General features: G+C 40.5%; 1 protein-coding gene across 3 annotated transcripts in view; it reads right to left on the reverse strand.

Moving 5' to 3' along the window:
- The window catches only part of LOC132867029 (protein CIP2A homolog), a 94,304-nt gene that overhangs the window by 21,983 nt on the left and 53,060 nt on the right, over positions 1-19,261 (reverse strand). For all 3 annotated transcript variants that reach the window (XR_009650668.1, XM_060899716.1, XM_060899715.1), the window contains exons 8-9: positions 12,679-12,754; positions 12,369-12,596 (exon numbers count right to left, since the gene is read on the reverse strand). Coding sequence is in view for 2 of the 3 variants with exons in the window: in XM_060899716.1 (XP_060755699.1) it covers positions 12,369-12,596; positions 12,679-12,754 (304 nt within the window). In the remaining variant the exon portion in view is untranslated. The remainder of the gene's footprint in view (positions 1-12,368; positions 12,597-12,678; positions 12,755-19,261) is intronic.

Below are 19,261 nucleotides of genomic sequence, written 5' to 3' on the forward strand. Positions count from 1 at the left end.
AAACATTTAATTTTATTAAAATCGAAAATTAATATTTAGAGGCTGTGGGCTACAAAAATAGTCATTAAAGTAGCCGGCTGGACTTAATTGTATGGCCAGCAGCCAGCGCTTGTGGAAAGCCCTGCATTCCGCGCAGAATATAGAATTGAATCAGCTCTGCGCATGCGCCGTGCGGCACAAAAAAATGGCAGCCACCATGAAGGAAGGAGATCCGGAGTTTTCAAACATTTGCTTAAGTGTGAAATCGCAAAATGGTATTCTAGCGAACAACAAAATAGTAAAGATTCAGAAAAACAAATCATTCAGTGATCATTTTAATAGTGTAATTTCATCCGAACTCGGCCTAACGCTCGATTTAGAACTACAAAAAGTCCGTGTGTCGGACATTTTAAGTACCTTTGTAAAAGTTTTGCAAATGTTGCAGTCAGCATTTAAAATGCTAACTTAAAGTTTTTGTACAAGTTTCAGTTGATTTAACTGTCATATTATTAAATGTGTCTGCTTTTGTAATAAAAAAGTACTGAAAGAAAAAGCAAACGCAGCATTGCGATTTTCTTATCCATTCATATATTTAAAAAAAATCCCTCCCTCCCGACTGAAAATTTTTTTGCTCACCCAGTGGACAGGAAACAGATTTTTTTTTAAGGATGGCCTAAGCACATATAAATATTTTTACCAACATACACAGTATTATATGTAACTTATATAAACTTCATATTCATTCACTGAGCTCATGAGAAAACCAGTGACAACTAACTTAATGTGACGGTGTCACATCTTTATGTCTACTTTGATACTGTACTTTATTTCTTTTTAGAATAAATTAGGCTTGCAAGTCTTAACTTTTTTTCGTTATATTTACATTCATTATGTTGTCGTCTCATCTCATTATCTGTAGCCGCTTTATCCTGTTCTACAGGGTCGCAGGCAAGCTGGAGCCTATCCCAGCTGACTATGGGCGAAAGGCGGGGTACACCCTGGACAAGTCACCAGGTCATCACAGGGCCGACACATAGACACAGACAACCATTCACACTCACATTCACACCTACGGTCAATTTAGAGTCACCAGTTAACCTAACCTGCATGTCTTTGGACTGTGGGGGAAACCGGAGCACCCGGAGGAAACCCACGCGGACACGGGGAGAACATGCAAACTCCGCACAGAAAGGCCCTCGCCAGCCACGGGGCTCGAACCCGGACCTTCTTGCTGTGAGGCAACAGCGCTAACCACTACACCACCGTGCCACCCACTATGTTGTACCAGGACTCCATTTAAAGTAGCAACACTAAACTGGATGCTCATGAATAAATATATAAATATTAACATTATGGCAGAATACACTTTCCTTTGTTGTGAATCTTTAATTTTCCACCCTTTTAAATATTAAATAATTAATTTTAGAAGAAGAAGCCTTTATTTATCACACGCACATTCAAGCAGTGAAATTCTTCCTCTGGATTTAACCCATCTGAAGCAGTGAACACACATGTACACACACAAGTGAGCAATGAGCATACGCACATACCCAGAGCAGTGGGCAGATATGCTACAGCGACTGGGGAGCAGTTGGGGGTTTGGTGCCTTGATCAAGGGCACTTTAGCCCAAGGCTGCCCCAATGTTAACCTAACCGCATGTCTTTGGACTGTGGGGGAAACCAGAGCACCCAGCGGAAACCCACACAGACACAGGAAGAACATGCAAACTCCACACAGAAAGGTCGCCGCCAGCCACTGGGCTCGAACCCAAATCAAACGGGTTCGAACCGGCCCCTAATTTTATGGACATACAGTGGTGCTTGAAAGTTTGTGAACCCTTTAGAATTTTCTATATTTCTGCATAAATATGACCTGAAACAACATCAGATTTTCACACAAGTCCTAAAAGTACATAAAGAGAACCCAGTTAAACAAATGAGACGAAAAATATTATATTTGATCATTTATTTATTGAGGAAAATGATCCAATATTACATATCTGTGAGTGGCAAAAGTATGTGAACCTCTAGGATTAGCAGTTAATTTGAAGGTGAAATTAGAGTCAGGTGTTTTCAGTCAATGGGATGACAATCAGGTGTGAGTGGGCACCCTGTTTTATTTAAAGAACAGGGATCTATCAAAGTCTGATCTTCACAACACGTTTGTGGAAGTGTATCATGGCACGAACAAAGGAGATTTCTGAGGATCTCAGAAAAAGCGTTGTTGATGGAAAAGATTACAAAACCACCTCTAAAGAGTTTGGACTCCACCCATCCACAGTCAGGCAGATTGCGTACAAATGGAGGAAATTCAAGATCATTGTTACCCTCCCCAGGAGTGGTTGACCAACAAAGATTACTCCAAGAGCAAGGCGTGTAATAGTCAGCGAGGTTACAAAGGACCCACGGGATAACTTCTAAGCAACTGAAGGCCTCTCTCACATTGGCTAATGTTAATGTTCATGAGTCCACCGTCAGGAGAACACTGAACAACAATGGTGTGCATGGCAGGGTTGCAAGGAGAAAGCCACTGCTCTCCAAAAAGAACATTGCTGCTCGTCTGCAGTTTGCTAAAGATCACGTGGACAAGCCAGAAGGCTACTGGAAAAATGTTTTGTGGACGGATGAGACCAAAATAGAACTTTTGGGTTTAAATGAGAAGCGTTATGTTTAGAGAAAAGAAAACCCTGCATTCCAGCACAAGAACCTTATCCCATCTGTGAAACATGGTGGTGGAAGTATCATGGTTTGGGCCTGTTTTGCTGCATCTGGGCCAGGACGGCTTGCCATCATTGATGGAACAATGAATTCTCAATTATACCAGCAAATTCTAAAGGAAAATGTCAAGACATCTGTCCATGAACTGAATCTCAAGAGAAGGTGGGTCATGCAGCAAGACAACGACCCTAAGCACATAAGTCGTTCTACCAAAGAATGGTTAAAGAAGAATAAAGTTAATGTTTTGGAATGGCCAAGTCAAAGTCCTGACCTTAATCCAATGGAAATGTTGTGGAAGGACCTGAAGCGAGCAGTTCATGTGAGGAAACCCAGCAACATCCCAGAGTTGAAGCTGTTCTGTACAGAGGAATGGGCTAAAATTCCTCCAAGCCGGTGTGCAGGACTGATCAACAGTTACCGCAAACGTTTAGTTGCAGTTATTGCTGCACAAGGGGGTCACACCAGATACTGAAAGCAAAGGGTCACATACTTTTGCCACTCACAGATATGTAATATTGGATCATTTTCCTCAATAAATAAATGACCAAGTATAATATTTTCGTCTCATTTGTTTAACTGGGTTCTCTTTATCTACTTTTAGGACTTGTGTGAAAATCTGATGTTGTTTTAGGTCATATTTATGCAGAAATATAGAAAATTCTAAAGGGTTCACAAACTTTCAAGCACCACTGTATATAATGTTATTATAATCATAATAGATTCTATTTGGAGAGTTTATGATTTTATTAATATCATAAAAACGAATTGTTTCACTTTTTTTTTTTAATGCAACACTAACATTTTGCTGGTTATATGTTACAAAACTATGCATCATGATTAAGACATTTCACCGATACAAAACATCACGATATGATACTGTGGCAGCGGGGGCGTGGTCAAGCGCCGGTCTGTGACAGGAGGGCGGAGTCAGGTGTAGTGATTCTGCCACTTACCTTCCCTGACTCCACCCTCCTGTCACAGACCGGCGCTTGACCACGCCCCCGCTGCCACAGATACGTAATCACACCAGTGTACATTTTCCATATATTCAAATATTCCAAATAACCAATATATAGCAGATATTAAATAGTTATGGTAACTGTCGGAATTCATCACTCAATCTCCTATAGTTTATCCAACATTTCCATTGATGTATTTATTCTTTAAAATAATTATGCAACCACACTGGTTCTCAGGAAGGCACTGGTTTGTATGTGTACGCTTTTAGTCCATTAAAATGCCACCTTTTATTTTTCTAAATTTGCAGATATACATTTAAAGACAGTTAGTCTGATTAAAAATAAATATACTAATAAATACTTTTTTTTTAATTTCAGAATGGATAGCTTTTCTCAGCACTGCTTCAGAATGATAACTGTGATAACTCAAACTCCAATGCTCAAAATACCACGTCTGATCGTCTGAGACAACTAAAGTATGTGCAAGGACGAGTAAAACATTAATGGTAATCGTCCGATCAGATGACAAAAGTTAGTGCTGGCAACAGACAGGGCTCGGCATTAACCACTGCCCGACTGCCCGGGGCGAGTGAAACATGCATTCGGGCAATTGGGATATGTCCCCGACATGCCTGACCGGGCAAGCTGGAATGAGCATATATTACAAACTAGCACCACAAAAATGAGCCTTTTTGATCTTTTATTTCAGTTCCTAAAAGCGTCCCTCACTACGTATCCGCCATTATGTCTTGGCTGTTTTCTTAGTCTCTGTTTCATTTACTGCTTTGCAAGTTATTTTCTATACCCCAGCGGTTGTAGTACGGTACACGTACTGTTTATAGACCCCTTGTCACTGATGTCACGCATCAAGTGATAACTGCAGCCAGGGTCAGACAGACAGTCTTTCATGCAAGCAAGGCTTCATCTGTCTTCAATATGGTTCATTTTTTGCACTGTTTTTGCTTGTTCAAACAGATAAATAGATAAAAGGCAGTACCATCTCCCCGCTATCAAGAAAAATTTTAACAAATAGAAGCAAATCCTTCAAGAACAATGAGGAAATGAGTGGTTAAAGAATACGAGGAGAGGAGCTCAGTCTGAAAACTCCAGAGAAATTCACAATTGTATTTAAGGCCACACCAATTTAATTAGCTGGTTCTCGGATTTTTTCAGGAAAAATATGAAGCGAGCGGGCGAAATAAAAATAAAATAAAATAAAAAAATGCTCTGATGGTAAAATTAGCGGTGGAAATAGACCAAACAATACAGGCAAACCAATAAACAGAATTTCAACATACCTGTCAAAGATTTTACGCTTCTGTTCGCTGAATATCCTAACAATCACAAACACAGGCTTTGCAGGATTCCCCTCCACAGGCATGTTTCTTCCTCAAGTCTTTATCTAAAGTGAAAGGGGGCGATTTGATTGGTTTTCGGCGTCACGTGACCTTTTCTGTTGACGGGAGTTTGATTTCGATTTTTTTTTTTCATTTTGCATTTTTTTCAAGCGGCGATTCCGAGAACCAACTAATTAAATTGGTGTGGCCTAAAATGTATTTTACAAAAACAGAAAGTCGGAAGTGAGGATGGAAGAGTTTGCTTAAGGATCTCGTTTTATTTATTTATTTTTTATCTGCTCGCATTCGAGTTAGCGCCTTCATGAAAGTGTTTGATTTTCTTACAGGTGAAGCCGCTTCCTTATTCGACACAGAAAACCCAGAGTGGTTTCAAACAACTCAGGCATAAAAAACTCAGCAAGGAGCGACATGCACGATAAATCCTGAAAGAACAGAACAGATTAAGAGCAGAGAGAGCTGGAGCTTTGTTTCTGTTATCAGAGGAACACAGTCCCGTGAAAAATATTTATATATCTTTTTTTTTTATATCATCCACCTATAGGTTTATTTATAAAAAAAAAAAAGCCATGCTGTGTCATGAGACCGCTGCACTGATTCAGTTACAGGTTGCCAGGTCTGTACTGTATAAGAGATCCACAACCTATACGCTAAACAATAATTTTAAACTCAAACGTTATCCTGTCCGTCATGACACAGTGCAGGTTTTTTTTTTAAACCTAGAGGTGGATGATATAACCAAACCAAAACAAAAAAACGATATATAAATATTCTCAAACACAGTACTTGTCTTGGCACTCTATTGTTTTTTTCATACAAACTTTGTTATAGATTTCTATTTTATGATTTCTACATCATCAAGTAATGAACCTAGAGTCTGAGAGAGTTCGACACAAACACAACTTTACAACAGCTGCGTGCACGTAAAATGAAAATAAATCGACTAAGCCAGGAAAAACTATTTTGGATAAAATTGTTATTGTCCATTACAAGTAAAAAGTAACCAAAAACCAAACTTAATAATAAACTTAATCAATAACCAAACTTCAACTCAATGTGTGATTTTCATTTTATGTTGCAATTCACAACTATTCTATGGTTTTCCTAAAAAAAAAAAAAAATTAAAAAAAGGAGGACTCAAAATAGGGGGCAAGTGGAAATTTACCTCCACCTGCCCCCCAGGGCAAGTGGGTTTAAAAGTTAACGCCGAGCCCTGACAGAGGCAACCGCTCCGTGATGCAGACCTGAACTATCAATCCGGCAGAAGCATTTCTCAATTATTATTATTATTATTATTCTGCAAAGTGAATCACACATCGTGACATCTGACTCCTCCTCAAAACAAAGTTCACCTGTGTCTATTGAAAATCATGTTTTCCTGGACTGGTTCCCGTATAAAATTAATCCTACCAAGCATCAGCGACATTGACTGTATGCTCACTCCATGCGAAGAGAGCAGGGAACCAGTCTAAAGTAGCTCGTCTCGTTTCAGGGGAAATGTATTAAAAAGTTTTATCAATACGACAATATATAAAAAAGTACAAAAAATATTTTGAGGAAATCATTCAAATTTCCTTGTTTTTGGTTATAATTCATTAAAGTATGCATGTGTTCGAGCGTACTGGAAAAGCTCAGCTCAGAGAGGTCCACGTAATGACGTAATTATACCAATTGGCTCAGGGTGATGAGGGTCAAGGACATCACGTGCCAGCAGCGCGGTTGAAGCGGGCAGGTGTCAAACTTAGAACTTTTATATCACAACTGGAGTTAATAATAAACGATATCACTGAATAATGTTCCTTACCTCTCACCAGTGTGTGTGTATATATATTATATATGAGTGATTCCACGCTTATGGGTACTGAAATGGAGACATGAACTTATTCACCTAAAACCATTTCTTTTTTTACCATCAAGTCACAAAACATGTAATCTTTAATGAATGATATGTTAAAAGATAACTTTAATTTTCTGAGATGTAATAAAAACATATTTATATGCCAAAGTCAAGCCTATGAGTTCCAAAATGATGTCTGTTCCATTACTTCTGTTACGATTGTCCATCTCGCATCTGTTACAAATTAATTACAATCTAGCTATATACCATGTTAATCTTATTGAAAGAATGTGTATGTTTATTCTACTACACATGTTTATTAATTATATTTGCTAAAACATCACCTTCCTATGTTTCAAAAAGTAATTCTACATTGTTAAAATTGAGAATATATATGTCCACAACACTTCTGTTACGTTCTGACTTTGGCATATAAATATGTTTTTATTACATCTCAGAAAATTAAAGTTATCTTTTAACATATCATTCATTAAAGATTACATGTTTTGTGACCTGATGGTAAAAAAAGAAATGGTTTTAGGTGAATTTTTAAAAATAAGTTCATGTCCCCATTTCAGTACCCATAAGCGTGGAATCACTCATATAGTGATTTTTTATTGCTTTTAATGGTTTCATATATTTCGCAACGATATAATTTTTATTTTCTAAATATTTATCAACATACCGCCATTGTGGCACGGGAGCCTGTGATTGGTGGACAGCCGACAAAGCTGTAAACACATACAGGACCCGCTGATTGGTTGTTCATATACTGAAGCCAAGTGGAGATGTCCGGCATCTGTTGTCCGAAGAAAACTACAGCTACAAAAGCTCTACGACCGGATTACTTGGACAATCTTAAAAAGAAGCGCAGGATAGATATACACGGAAATTAGAGTTTATTAGCGGTTCTGATCTGTACAAAATTCCTCGAAACGAATGGAGTGACGGTGCAGATTTGTGGCCTAGCGTTAGCATTAGCTACAAGGTGGAATATACATTCTTTTTCCCAAAAAGTCCTGACACAGAAGAACAGTTTAAAAAACTACAGAAGCAAAAAAAAAACTTTTGTGTAAAGACTTTTTCCCAACATCAGCTTTTGGGAACAGAATGTTGCGAAAGCCAAAGCATTTACTTTCAAAGGGCTCTGACCTAAACTGTGGGCTAGATGGTATCCCCACCCCTCCATGTCTCATCAACCCTACGGACATCTAGTTACACAGCTATCTGCACTCTGTCATTTATACAGTGATGCTTATTATTGTTAAAACAATATCTGAAGTGTTATTTGTAAAATAAAATATCTTGCTCTAGACTTTCAAACAATATTGTAAGATTTTATTTTAATTTTATCTAATAGTGGATGGAACAATAATTACAAACACTAACAGAATCAGCACATTCCAGTTGTAGCTGTAGTAACTATAATCGCCCTTCTAAGAATAATTTCAATAAACGGTTAATGTTCAGTTCCCTTTTCATTTATTCTCGATTCAAAGGCACAGCTGAGTCACACAGGTTGATCAGTGTGTAATGGACAATAACAATTTTATCCAAAATAGTTTAGTTGATTTATTTCCATTTCACATGTGTGCAGCTGGTGTAAAGTTCAGTGTGTTTGTGTAGAACTCTCTCGAACTGTAGGTTCATTTCTACACTCTGGTTCCACAGTGACATTTTGCACAGGACCGTGTTCCTTTGATAACAGAAACAAAGCTCCAGCATTATTATTATACTCATTCAAAACTCTCCACAGCTTAATAGACCCTAAATTATTCACTCCTCTGCTACTAGAACTGCTTTCTTTCTGAATGTGTCTGCGGTGTTATGGTTTTGTGGATTTATGATTATGCTGCGTCACCTATAAAAATCAACTGCATTTTGTCCTCTTCAAAATAAAATAAAGCTCTGGGCAAGTGGAATTGTTTTTCGGGCAAGTATGTTTTGGGTGCTGTTTGCCCATTGGGCAAGTAAGGCTGTGAGATTTTTTTTTCAAGGACTGAACTCAAGCTATTTTTTCTTATACTGTGCACAGAACACAGACAGAAACCACAAATTTGAGGAAATGAACAACTGTTCAGACAAAAAATTTCTGAGCTGCAGTTTGCGGAACAAACAATGTGCAGCTCTCACGGTTTCATATGACAGCTTCACAACGTACACAGTGGTGCTTGAAAGTTTGTGAACCCTTTAGAATTTTCGATATTTCTGCATAAATATGACCTAAAAAAAATACAAGTTTTGTATTTTCACACAAGTCCTAAAAGTAGATAAAAACCCAGTTAAACAAATAATAATTATACTTGGTCAAAATATTGGACAAAAATATTATACTTGGTCATTTATTTATTGAGGAAAATAATCCAATATTACATATCTGTGAGTGGCAAAAGTATGTTACCCTTTGCTTTCAGTATCTGGTGTGACCCCCTTGTGCAGCAATAACTGCAACTAAACATTTCCGGTAACTGTTGATCAGTCCTGCACACCGGCTTGGAGGAATTTTAGCCCATTCCTCCATACAGAACAGCTTCAACTCTGGGATGTTGCTGGGTTTCCTCACATGAACTGCTCGCTTCAGGTCCTTCCACAGCATTTCGATTGGATTAAGATCAGGACTTTGACTTGGCCATTCCAAAACATTAACTTTATTCTTCTTTAACCATTCTTTGGTAGAACGACTTGTGTGCTTAGGGTCGTTGTCTTGCTGCATGACCCACCTTCTCTTGAGATTTAGTTCCTGGACAGATGTCCTGACATTTTCCTTTAGAATTCGCTGGTATAAATCAGAATTCATTGTTCCATTAATGATGGCAAGCCGTCCTGGCCCAGATGCAGCAAAACAGGCCCAAACCATGATACTACCACCACCATGTTTCACAGATGGGATAAGGTTCTTATGCTGGAATGCAGTGTTTTCCTTTCTCCAAACATAACGCTTCTCATTTAAACCAAAAAGTTCTATTTTGGTCTCATCCGTCCACAAAACTTTTTTCCAATAGCCTTCTGGCTTGTCCACGTGATCTTTTGCTGCTCGTCTGCAGTTTGCTATGTTCTATTTGGAGAGCAGTGGCTTTCTCCTTGCAACACTGCCATGCACACTATTGCTGTTCAGTGTTCTCCTGATGGTGGACTCATGAACATTAACATTAGCCAATGTGAGAGAGGCCTTCAGTTGCTGAGAAGTTACCCTGGGATCCTTTGTGAGCTCGCTGACTATTACACGCCTTGCTCTTGGAGTGATCTTTACTGGTCGACCACTCCTGGGGAGGGTAACAATGGTCTTGAATTTCCTCCATTTGTACACAATCTGTCTGACTGTGGATTGGTGGAGTCCAAACTCTTTAGAGATGGTTTTGTAACCTTTTCCAGCCTGATGAGCATCAACAACGCTTTTTCTGAGGTCCTCAGAAATCTCCTTTGTTCGTGCCATGATACACTTCCACAAACATGTGTTGTGAAGATCAGACTTTGATAGATCCCTGTTCTTTAAATAAAACAGGGTGCCCACTCACACCTGTCATCCCACTGATTGAAAACACCTGACACTAATTTAACCTTCAAATTAACTGCTAATCCACATACTTTTACCACTCATTTCACATACTTTTGCCACTCACAGATATGTAATATTGGATCATTTTCCTCAATAAATAAATGACCAAGTATAATATTTTTGTCTCATTTGTTTAACTCGGTTCTCTTTATCTACTTTTAGGACTTGTGTGAAAATCTGGTGTTGTTTTAGGTCATATTTATGCAGAAATATTGAAAATTCTAAAGGGTTCACAAACTTTCAAGCACCACTGTACACAATTATTTTCTATGTAACTCACATACAATATAGCCAAATGTATGTGCACATCCCATCTAATGATCGCGTTCAGGTGTTTCTGCTACAACCAGGTGTGGCTGAAACATCTGGCCATGAACAGAATGTTCATAAACACACACTGAAGTCAAACCGGAGAGTTCAGCGAGTTTAAACGTGACACTGTCACGGGATGCCACATTTGCCACAAATTGGTCAAACACAGCTTATCTTCTGTTACATCAGTTACTACAGAGCTCCAAACTCCTTCTGAAAGTAACATCAGCATAAGAACTGTGTCCAGAGCTTCATGAAACGAGTTTCCGTGCCCAAGCAGCTGCATTTAAGCCAAAGACGACTATGTGTAATGCCAAGTGTCAGCTGGCGAGGTGTAAAGTTTTTATATTGTTTTTAAAACAACTAATTTATTTAGAATATTTATTACCTTGCCCGGGACAGAGTCCACCAGGAGGCAAGGTATTGGTTTCGGTGGGGTTTCTTTGCTAGCAACATTATGTGAAAACAGCTGGACCAATCTTCATGAAACTTTCAGGATAGATGGGCATTGGTCGCAAACAGAACCTCCAACATTGATGGTCATCTGGTCAAAGTCACCAAAAAGATCAAAATCATTTTTTTCACAATATCTTCCTTCATATCATATTTACTTCAAACCAATTCCAGAACGTTCATCTTTCAATTCTGCTTCCACTGATATGCTACATGATGGGGTCTCTCTCTCTCTCTCTCTCTCTCTCATAGTTTTCTTTCAAATTTTCACTTGTTTGTTTGTGTGTGTGTCTGTCTGTTAACAATCTAGCATCTAGATGGTTGCACCAACTGACTTCAAATTTTCAGGATAGGTAGGCAATGGTCCGTAAATTACCTGATTAAATTTTGGGGGTAATCGGGTCAAGGTGAAGGTCAAGGTCACTGGAAAGGTCAACCTTTCGGTCAAAATAACATTTTCCATGATAACTCAAAAACGGTTGCCAATACACAGATGTTTACTATTATAAGTATATAGGAACTCCCATATAGCCTTTCATTTGGCACCATGATCTTTGACCTTGAGTGACCCTGAAAGGTCAAGCTCAAGGTAACGGATTTTCAGACGGCTGTAACTTGAAAACAGTTGATGGTAGACAGATAACGGTATTTACCATTATCAACGTGTAGGAAGTGCCATATTGCCTTTCATTTAGCACCATGATCTTTGACCTTGAATGACTGAAATGTCAAACTCAAGGTCATGGATTTTCATAGGACTATAACCTGACCGCTGATGACTGAGAAATATTACCATTATCAACATATAGGTATAAAATAAGTGCTGCCAGGCGAGGTTTGTTTTGCCTGGCAACACTTGTTTAGAAGATTTATTTAGAATTATTTATTCTTCAGATTTCTGATTTATTTTGTCTATTTTTTGCTTATTCCCCAATGCTGTTTTTATTTGCTTTGTTCTCTATGAAATGTGCTCTATAACTGTATAAAAGTGTATTACTATTATTATTATTATTATGTATTAAAAATTAAAAGATGCTCAAGATGAATATTGCATGTCCTGTTTTTGTGCATCATGGCATGGATCATTTCTGCACTTTCTGTATTTATTTGTTGTGTAATAAATGCTTTAATAATAAAGCTTATTTTTAGACTGTGAGGTTCTGAGGTTTGAGCAGAGAACCAATGTTCTCCTTACACACCTCAAACAGCTCAGTGAAGAGTTCCAGCGCAAGCAGGCAGCACCGCTCCGATCCCTGCAGGGGGTGTGTGGCCCACTGAAGCAGCGCCAGACCCGGCTCCACCCCCCTGACCTGGGTGAGGTTCTTGGCGTCAGGCTGAAGGCGAGGGGCAGCAGGTTTTAAAACCGTCTGACAGATGAGTCTGCGCAGGGGCGGAACCGAGCACAGGGACACGAGCAGCTCCAGAACCTGCACAGACACCAGACGTTAATCTTCATCACTTATTAAACCAGATCTGATGTTATTTATCATTCTGCTCAGGATACGTCACCTTCATTGCTGTATCCGGGTCTTTCCCGTGGAGAAGGCCGACCACTTCACTCACACACACGGGGAGGTGTTTATAACTAAAACACACACACACACAGGAGAGGGTGTTTAATAACTAAAACGATGCTGCTTTCAGTCAGCACACATTTCACACAAACTGAAGAATCACATACCTGGGTTATACTATATTTGCTATTTTTTTTAAATATTATAATTATATTATTAATATAAACATTAAATATGCTTAGATTTATATAGTTTTATATGTTTATATTTGTGTATTTTTAATATTAATATTTTTAAATCAAACATTTCTCAGTTTTCTTCCCTCTTTCATAATTTTATATTTCATGACGTACAAGTTTATATATATATGTTTAAACCTTCAGATCTTTTGATAGTTGTTTTTCTATTCTATTTTGCTTTATATTCTATATATGAAGGAATGAAATGTTGTATTTCATAGATGAAATGTATATTTTTATATCTAGAAAATTACAAACCTTTTGCTGTATTTTTTTCTCACACACACACACACACACACACACACACACACACACACACACTGCCCTCCACAATTACTGGCCCCCTTTGTAAAGATTCAGTCAAAAGAGCTAGGAAAAAAAAAAAAAAATCCACCTTTTGGTGAAGTTGCTTCATCTCACACTGAAAAATGGGGGAAAAAAATCCAACCTTTAATTGAAATAAATTTATTCAATATAAAAACAAACCACTCAACAAGAAAATTATTTTCAGCAAAAGCATGTGCCACTATTATTGGTGCTCCTTCATTTAATACTTTGTCCAACTTCCTTTACCAGTAAAACAGCACTGAGTCTCTCCTTTAATCTTTTATAAAAGTTGGAGATACTGAGACCATGTGGCAATAATTGTGACATGTTTGTTTGAAAGAAATTATTTATTGTTTTTCTATGAATAAATTTATTTCTAATAAAGGCTGGATTTTTCTCATTTTTTCAGTGTGAGATGAAGCAACTTCACCAAAAGGTGATTCCCCCCCCCCCCCCCCCCCCTTCATCTTCACAAGGGATGCCAATAATTGTAGAAGGCACTGTGTGTATACACACACACAATATATAAGAGAGACAGACACAGACATCCACAATTATTGGCACCCCTGGTTAAGATATGTTAAAAGCCTTAAAATAAATTACATTTTTATTGCAGAAGCATAATCTCACACTGAAAATTGTAGAAAAATGTAACCTTTAACTCAAGTGAAATAAAAAAAAATCCTTAAGAAATAATTTTCATAAAATCACCTGTTCCACAATTATTGGCACCCATAACAATTCCTAGAAAATAAATGTAACTGAAGCATTTCTACTGTAGTTTATAAAGTTGATCAGAGTATCTAGGAATCTTTAATTAGTAATTCATCACATCCTGTTTCCCTGGAGTATAAATATGATGTGACACAGAGGCCTATTTCTCTTATCCACTCTTCAACATGGGAAAGACAAGAGAACACACCATTCAAGTAACGCAGATGTGTGTCGACCTTCATAAGTCAGGCAATGGCTACAAGAAAACTCGCCACTCGGCTAAACCTGCCCAGATCTACAGTCGGAGGAATCATCAAGAAGTTTAAAACAACTGGAACAGTGGCAAACAAGCCTGGATGACGATGCAAGTTTATCTTGTCACCACGCAGTGAGGAGGATGGTAAGAGACGTAAAAAGTTCTCCAAAGCTCACTGTTAGAGAATTGCATCAAAGAGTAGCATCTTGGGGTCACAAAGTCTCCATAACAACCATCAGGCGCTATCTACATGCCAACAAGCTGTTTGGGAGGCGTGCACGGAAAAAGCCTTTTCTCACTTACAAGCATAAATGTAAACGTCTGGAGTTCGCTAAGCGGTACTGGGACTTCAACTGGGACCGTGTGCTTTGGTCAGATGAGACCAAGATAAAGCTTTTTGGCAACAAACACTCTAATACATCACAAAAGATGAGTATGCGGAAAAGCACCTCATGCCCACTGTGAAGTATGGGGGAGGATCGGTGATGCTGTGGGCCTGTTTCTCTTCCAAAGGCCCCAGGAACCTTATTAGGGTGCATGGCATCATGAACTCTTTGAAATACCAAGACATTTTAAATCAAAATCTGGTGGCCTCTGCCCGAAAGCTGAAGATGGGTCGTCACTGGGTATTTCAGCAAGATAATGACCCTAAACATGTGGCCAAATCTACACAAAAATGGTTCACCAGACACAAAATCAAGCTCCTCCCATGGCCATCTCAGTCCCCAGACCTCAACCCAGTTGAAAATGTGTGGGGTGAGCCGAAGAGGAGAGTGCATAGGAGAGGACCCAGGACTCTGGACGATTTAGAGAGATTGTGCAAAGAGGAATGGTCGAATATCCGTCTCTCTGTATTCTCCCATCTTGTGAAATGCTATAGAAGATTAAGTGCTGTCTTGCTGGCAAAAGGGGTTTGTACAAAGTATTAACATCAGGGGTAGCACACATGATTTCATGTCAAAGAATTATTTCTTAATGTGGGATTTTTTTCCCCACTGAATAAATGCACTTGAATTAAAGGTTGGATTTTTCTCTTTTTTTGCATTGTTGTCCTATATTATTTTAAAAAAATTTATTAGAAGCCTAAGAACACATCTTAACAAGGGGTGCCAATCATTGCGGAGGACGCTGTATGTATATATTAATTTTATACACACACACGGGCAAAAAAGTATTTAGTCAGCCACCAATTGTGCAAGTTCTCCCACTTAAAAAGATGAGAGGCGCCTGTAATTTTCATCATAGGTACACTTCAACTATGAGAGACAGAATGAGGGGAAAGAATCCAGGAAATCACATTGTAGGATTTTTAATGAATTAATTGGTAAATTCCTCAGTAAAATAAGTATTTGGTCACCTACAAACAAGCAAGATTTCTGGCTCTCACAGACCTGTAACAACTTCTTTAAGAGGCTCCTCTGTCCTCCACTCGTTACCTGTATTAATGGCATCTGTTTGAACTCATCAGTATAAAATTATTACCCAAGATGGCGGCACGCGTGGTTGCAGCGGCTCACGGCTCTCCTTTTCAGTGCTCTTTTTGTTGTTTGTTTTTATATTTCTTTCTTGCTTGTTTGTGCACCATCGGTTCTGCGAACATCCGGTACACCCGCCAGTCACTTTTGGTCATCGGTGACCAACACCAGATATCTGTCTTGAGCGAATTTCACTACAAGCATAACATCCCAGATGGCATAGCGAGACCGCCGGGCTCTCCGTGGATTGTTGTCGGGTCGAGTAGGCGGCGCAGACGGAGGAGGGAGAGGAAGCAGAAGCGGGGCCGCAGGTCCGGTGCTATGCTAAGGCTAAGAAAACAACCACACAAGCCACCTCTACCGAGCCTGTATCTCTCCAATGCCAGATCCCTGGTGCATAAAACGGATGATCTGGAATTATAACTCGCTGGAAATCGCTATGTTCAGGACTGCTGTGTTTTAATTATCACCAAAACCTGGCTTCATCTGGAAACACCCGATGCTAGCTTGCAGGCCGCACTCTGCTCCGCTGGGATAGGACTGAGGACTCTGGTGGGGGGGGGGCTCCGTATTTACGTGCATGATAATTGGTGTAACAACGGAACAATTATAGATAAACACTGTTCCCCAGACCTCGAGTACGTCTGTAAGATGCCGGCCTTTTTTTCTACCAAGAGAGCTAACTGTAATGATTGTCACAGCTGTGTATATTCCACCCGATGCCTGTGTAAACACAGTGCTCTCTCTCTCCTGCTGAACACCGTAAACAAACAGCAGCGTGCCCACCCTGACGGTGTTCACATAATCACAGGAGACTTTAATAAGGCCAACCTGAAGACTGTACTGCCGAAGTTTTACCAACATGTTAAGTGTTCTACTAGAGGGGAGAACACTCTGGATCATGTTTACTCCATCATCAAGCATGCGTACAGAGCCATACCCCTCCCCCACATCGGCCTGTCAGACCATCTTTCCCTCCTGCTCTCCCCAGCCTACACCCCCCTCAGACGCAGAGCCAGGCCCACCACAAGGACTATCACAACCTGGCCTGACAACGCACTCTCCAAACTACAGGACTGCTTTAAATGGACAGATTGGGACTTATATGAACACCAGGAGCTGGAGACATTCACAGGAATGGTAATGGACTTTATCAAGTTCTGTATCAGAAATGTGACGGTGGATAAAAACATCTGGGTTTTCCCAAACCAGAAACCCTGGATGACCAGCCAGGTCCGCTCACTCCTCAGGGCTCGCGACACTGCCTTCAGGTCAGGTGACAGAGCTCTGTACAGTGCCGCTCGAGCTGATCTAAAAAGAGAAATTAAAAAAGCCAAGGCGGCCCATAGGCTGCGTATAGAGTCCCACCTGTCCAGCAACAACATACGGGAGGTGTGGCGGGACATACAAGACATCACGAACTTCAGAGACTGTGATGAGTCTACAGGAGACTGGAGTGCGCCGCTGGCAGAGGAGCTAAATTGCTTCTTTGCTCGCTTTGAAACATCTCAGCAGCACTCATCTGCTCCAGCCCTGCCCCCACCACCACACAGTTCGTACATCACCCCATTCACTGTACAGGAGCACAATGTCAGACGGGTGCTCCTGGCAGTGAACCCCAAGAAAGCTGCCGGCCCAGATGGAGTACCTGGTAAGGTGCTCAGAGCATGTGCCCACCAGCTGCCCCTACCTTCACCAGGATCTTTAACCTCTCCCTGGCTCAGGCAGTCATCCCGCCCTGCCTAAAATCAGCTACAATAATCCCGGTGCCAATGAAGTCTCCCGTCATCAGCCTGAATGATTACCGTCCTGTGGCCCTCACTCCGGTAATCATGAAGTGCTTCGAGAGACTAGTTCTTCAGCACATCAAGGACCACCTCCCCCCAGACTTTGACCCCTACCAGTTCACATATCGCGCGAACAGATCCACAGAGGATGCCATCGCCGTAGCTCTACACTCTGTACTGAACCACCTGGAGCAGCAGCAGAGCTACGTCCACATACTCTTTGTGGATTACAGTTCTGCTTTCAACACAATAATTCCGGACATCCTTATCAGTAAACTGGACACTCTCGGCCTCCCCCCTCTCACATGTGCCTGGTGATAGGACTTTCTTACCAACTGGCCCCAGACTGTGAGACTTGGCCCCCAATTCTCCTCCACCTGCACGTTGAGCACCGGCTCTCCACAGGGCTGTGTACTGAGCCCCCTCCTGTACTGCCTCTACACCCACGACCGTAGCCCGACCCACAACAACCACCACCTTATCGTCAAGTTTGCTGACGACACCACAGTGGTCGGACTCATCTCAAAGGGAGACGAGGCAGCCTACAGAGAGGAGGTCCTGAAGTTGGCAGCCTGGTGTTCAGAAAATAACCTTGCTCTGAACACCAAGAAAACCAAAGAGCTCATTGTTGACTTCAGGAAGCACAGCACCAACCTAGCCCCCCTCTACATCAACAACGAGTATGTGGAGAGGGTCCTCACCTTCCCGTTTCTTGGCGTCCTCATCTCCGCCGACATCTCCTGGTCAGTAAACATTACAGCAGTCATTAAGAAGGCTCAGCAGCGGCTACACTTCCTGAGAGTCCTCAGGAAGTACAACCTAAACTCCAACCTGCTGCTGACCTTCTACCGCTCATCCATCGAGAGCCTGCTGACGTACTGTATTACAGTATGGTACGGCAGCTGCACTGCTGTAGACAGGGAGAGGCTCCAGAGGGTAGTTAAGGCAGCACAGAAGATCATTGGCTGCCCTCTCCCCTCCCTGATGGACATTTACACCTCCCGCTGCCTTAGCAGAGCTAAGAACATTTTCAAGGACAGCTCCCACCCTGGCTTTGATCTGTTCGACCTGTTGCCCTCAGGGAGGCACTAGAGGTGCATCAGGACAAAGACAAATCATTTCAAAAACAGCTTCTTTCCAAAAGCCATAACTGCCCTGAACTCGGATATGCTCTGACTTTATAGTCTACTTATTTTACTATGTGACTCTCTTCGTGCAATAATTTATAATGTGCAGTACTTTATAAGGTGACTCTCTCTGTGCAATACTTTTATAATGTGCAATACCTCACTGCATAATGTGAAACGCAACACATTCACCTCAGGACTGTGCACCTTACACACAACACATACACCTCAAGTCTGTGCACCTTACCTTGCAATACTTCATAATGTGTAATATTTTATTTTATAATGTGACTCTCTCATGCAATAATTTATAATGTGCAATACTTTCTAATGTGACTCTCTGTGCAATACTTTATAATGTGCAATGAGCAATACCTCACTCCATAATGCGTAACACAACACACACCTCAGGACTGTGCACCTTACCCCCCTAACACCCTCCCCCCCGCTCTCTCTCCATGCTGTTTGCACTGTTATTGGAGATGCTTTATTCTCATTGTACATGTGTATAATGACAATAAAGGCATTCTATTCTATAAGACACCTGTCCACAACCTCAAACAGTCACACTCCAAACTCCACTATGGCCAAAACTAAAGAGCTGTCAAAGGACACCAGAAACAAAACTGTAGACCTGCACCAGGCTGGGAAGA

The sequence above is a fragment of the Neoarius graeffei genome, chromosome 19 (assembly GCF_027579695.1).
Source record: "Neoarius graeffei isolate fNeoGra1 chromosome 19, fNeoGra1.pri, whole genome shotgun sequence".
NCBI lineage: Eukaryota > Metazoa > Chordata > Actinopteri > Siluriformes > Ariidae > Neoarius > Neoarius graeffei.